General features: G+C 35.4%; 1 protein-coding gene across 1 annotated transcript; it reads left to right on the top strand.

Annotated features, from left to right (window-relative positions):
- Nucleotides 1-265: 265 nt before the first annotated feature.
- On the top strand, nucleotides 266-1690 carry LOC127878863 (leucine-rich repeat and fibronectin type-III domain-containing protein 5-like). Its single transcript, XM_052425389.1, has one exon. The coding sequence runs from the start codon at nucleotides 266-268 to the stop codon at nucleotides 1688-1690; it is 1425 nt and encodes a 474-aa protein (XP_052281349.1).
- The last annotated feature ends 2926 nt before the right edge of the window (nucleotides 1691-4616 follow it).

The following is a 4616-nucleotide window of genomic DNA, read 5'->3' as shown; positions in this document are numbered from 1 at the left end:
TCTGGAAGTGTTGTTACCGCTAGAGTTCATTGGTCAGACACAAACTATAAAAGAGCGTCAAATTAATCACGAACGCTAGCGAGATATGTAGAATTATACAAGTCTTACGAATGAACGCAATACTTGCAACATACGTAAAAATACGTTTCGGTCAAATACACTCTTTTTAGAACTTAATATAATGAAGTGTATAGTATCAATAATTCTGTTGATGTATCAACAGGTTTGCTTCGCCAATTCACATGGCTGCAAGACAAAGGCAAATATGGCTCGTGAAAACGCGGTGATTTGTGATAGCCTTGGCTTAACGTCAATTCCTTCGATACAAAGTTTTGGTGGAACGCCTATCAAGTATTTGTCCATCACGGGCGACGCTAAGAACTTGAACAACATCCCAAAGATATGCAGGAATGATTTCCAAGGAGCCTCTGCTGTAACCAGTATGGCGATATCGTGGAGTCAAGTCCGGTCACTCGAAGACGAAGTGTTCGCGGAAATGCCTGGTCTGAAAACACTGGCTCTCTCTGACAATGAGCTGCAGAGTCTTTCCGCCGCTACCTTCTCTGGTATAACGAGTTTAAGACAACTGGACCTATCAGGGAACAAACACTGTTCATTTGACGAGACAATGTTCACACACATTCCCAACATTACCGTTCTTGTAATGGGCGACATGAACCTTCAAACGCTGAAGGAAACCTTCTTCGAGAGTCTTATGTCACTTCGAGTTCTCAAACTATATTCCAACAACATCAAAACCCTGCCAGAAAACCTGATTGTAAATCTAGCAAACTTAGAGTCACTGGATCTTGCATCAAATCAACTACAAACCGTTCCTGTTCAGTGGAAACCAAAGTTCTTAACGATGACACAGGTCCATTTGGCAGAAAACCCTCTGCAGTGTAACTGCTTGTTGTCATGGTTGCGAGAAATGCCTGGTCACTTGTTTCACAGCGCACTTGATTCGAGTTCGGTAGTGTGTAACGGACCACAAAAGTTGCGCTACGCTTCTTTCGCAAATGTTCACGACAAGGACTTCTTATGTATTCCTCCAAAGGTGCTGCGCTGCGCGCAGACGAAATATTCCATCGACATCAACCAGCGACTATCAATTGTCTGCAAGTTTGACGGTGATCCTGTACCGGAAATCAAGTGGACGAGACCGGATGGACATGAGTATGACGGTCGGAACACATCGGATGGAGCGTATGAAGTGACCCAGAATGGAACTCTGATAGTGAACGGAGTAACGATGAGTGACTACGGCGAGTGGAAAGTAATGGCTTACAATAAAACGGCATACGATGAGATTTACGTGACAGTACACGTTGTCACCACGACAGGCTCGACATTGACAATGAGCAATACGACCACAACACCGAAACAAACAATAACGAAGCTTACTACACCAGCACAAAACGGCCTAACAGCAACCGCGACCCCAGAACTTACAAACGCAAGGCTTACAACAGCGACCACAATGTATACCGCGAATGATGCGACAAGATTGTCTGGTGAATGGATGGATTCTGCGCAGACTAAAATCGCCAACGATTCTGGATTTCTTATTGGTGTAATGGTGACTGCTGCAGTAATCAGTTGTCTGGTAACGGTAGGCGTTATTGCATATTGCCTGATGAAGAAGTTCGTAATTTTAACTAACAAAGTCAGTAACAGAGCTGCGGCTTAGTTCATACTTAGGAAAAGCATATATTACATGTTAAAACTGCATATTTATACGGAGACGGGTAGTTTGTTCTGTGAAGTGTAGAAAGTTTGTTAAATTTATGTGAATACCTATTTCTGTTCAAAAACGTGTAACATTTTCAAACATTTAGCTCTCTTTACGACTCAATTGTAATTAGTGTTTGATATTACGTTCTTCTTATAAACCTGTTATTTCCAATATGTGCATTTGAATCTTAAAGTGGGGCAATACTTAAACTTTCAACATTCATCATCAGTTTATTCCCTAATAATATTATATTATATATTTAAAAACAATAACCCGCGTTACGCGTGACTTATTCTAAATCAAGATTAAAGCAGAGTCGGCACAGTGTTGTCTGCTAGATTGATATCATTAAATAGCCTTATAAGTGTGCCTACTGCCTTGTAAGTTGTTGTTTAGTTCCACACAATTAATGTCTGTCAATGGTATCTGAAATTGTGGTAATATTGGTCATCGGATACATGTTGGAAAAACAAATACACAATTAAAAACGGGTTTTGACCACTCGTGTTTAATTCATAAACAAATTGCATTTGTGTAAGCACAATTCATATAAAATGGAAATACAGTTCAGTCTTCATACAAATGGATTTTTTAATAACTGAAAATAATTTCTGAAATCAGTGGATGGAAGATAGTATCTTCCGACGCTTTAGGTAGTTTCACATTCGTTCATGTGATTGTTCATTGTCCTATTTGTTCTTCATGCGAGGTTAACATTATATAGAAATTTTAGTGACCTTTGAATGACATTTGAATGCTATTAAGACTATTTTCACTATTTCCGTGAGACCATTAACCCGATGGCTAACAATATGAAAAATCGCCATCAATACTGGGGCGGGGAAAATAATTGGACTGTTACCAAATACCAAAGAATGTATATGTGTTATTACCTTTTCATAAACTTAAACATATTTCATAAAACAATACTATGAACATTTACATATCGTAGTAGGTAATGCGTTAAATATATTACAGTAGTATTTTGTATGACAAATAACACAAAATTCAAAAATGAGTCGTACAATTTATATGTTCCAAAACGTATTATCTACAGGGATAGAGAGACAATAGAAAAAGCAAAATACGGCGTAAAAATGTCAAACTAATATTAATACAATAATTATGCATATCAAAGTTTGAAATATATATAATTTATAACACACAACATTTCAGGGCTTATGAGTATATACGAGCAACAAATAAATATTCAAGTTGTAAAACATATAAATTAAATTTCCTCCTCTTGGTATTTGAGGACAGGATGATTTGTTACAACGGTGAAGGTGTATAACATCAATATAATGTTGAACAGCTTAGATAGTTGATATATACCTTAAACAATTGATGCCAACGTTCATATAGTATGAAAAATAATGTATTCTTGTTAAAGAGAAAAGATAATTCTTCAATATGTTAGTAATGGGAACAAAGTTAATATATAACTTATGGAAGAATATAGCAAAACAAATTAAAACAAACAAACGTCTGTCATCATTGAAAATTCCTATAAAGTAACGCCACAATCAAAGAGCGATCAATTGTATTTACATAAAATTCAAAGTCATTGATTTGCTAAACAAGTAACATTCCTTATGCTCGTATTAATGTGCCATGTTTTGTGCGCACACTCATAAGAGTGAACTTTTTAATGTGTGTATGTCGCGTTTTGTATTATAGAAAACAAATCTTACTGTTTAATTTTATTAGCTTCATCGTGTTACATTAACGAAAAATTGAAATCGGAAAAAAAAAAAAACATTATGTTGGCGAAGGCTACCCCAGATTATGCGCTCCATTGTCTCCGCTATTTGTGTTTAAATTGGTTGTGTATTGTTTGTTTTGTTATTTGGTTAATACGACCCATTTATTCATTGATAGAGCAGAAAAACATTATTTTCAGACTATATGAATTTGTAACTTCGCGTTAAATGCATTGACCATTACGATCGCTTATATATTGTTGCCTCGTCATAAACAAGGAATGAAAAAGATTCACGTATTCCCTATAGCTCCAATACGATGTTCTTTTTATGTTGTGGTCATTTATATTTTCAATTTTAAAAGTTGTTACAGTATTGTTTAATATCAGCATCCGGTATTGTTTAATATCAGCAACTTTTGTTCGAAAGCATATATTTTGTCTACGATATAATTTTTATGTTTTGCATTTGATTCTTTTATATTATTTGTATGCGATTGTTTTACCGATTAGTTGTATGAGTAATATTTTTCAGAGAAATGGCCACTGATGGTTAAGGATATTTTAATATCTGGAATAAAAATAAAGTTGTCGACATTGAAGGCAGGATGCGTATATATTTCCGTGGTCTGGATACTTTGACTGCAAATTTTGTTTATATAATTCGAGAAGAGAGTTATTGTGTTTCCACAGGTCATAAGCATGTAAACATGTGCTTACTCAGGTTGAACATTATCAAATAATGGTCAGAGTGTAGCCTAGTTTTTCAAAAGCAAGAAGATATGTAGACACTAGATACCAGAAATATCTTTTAGACAGATATACGCCATTAATTGTGGTCGGTGCTAATGGACAATCAAACGTTATAGCTATGAGATCAAACATAGCGAATTCCTTTTTCTGCTCAGGACTTAGCAGCATTACATGCTAATAAAATACTGGGTGTTGCGCCAGATTTATTGGCTTATTTCATTTTATTAGATATAACTAATAAGATATTTATGTTTACAGAATAGAAACACACAAAAATAATGAAAATAAATGAAAGCATATAGGTCAGTCGGAAACACACGAATCATACATACATATTTGAAATATTTATACGCGCGTTCTTTGAACAGACCTGTTTAAGTGGTTTGTTGAAAATTGCTATTTGAATCGATTATTAATAGTATCGTA

Source organism: Dreissena polymorpha, chromosome 4 (genome assembly GCF_020536995.1).
Source record: "Dreissena polymorpha isolate Duluth1 chromosome 4, UMN_Dpol_1.0, whole genome shotgun sequence".
Classification (NCBI taxonomy): Eukaryota; Metazoa; Mollusca; class Bivalvia; order Myida; family Dreissenidae; genus Dreissena; species Dreissena polymorpha.
Note: the sequence above shows the minus strand (reverse complement) of the source record. Positions and strands in the feature narration are given on the sequence as shown.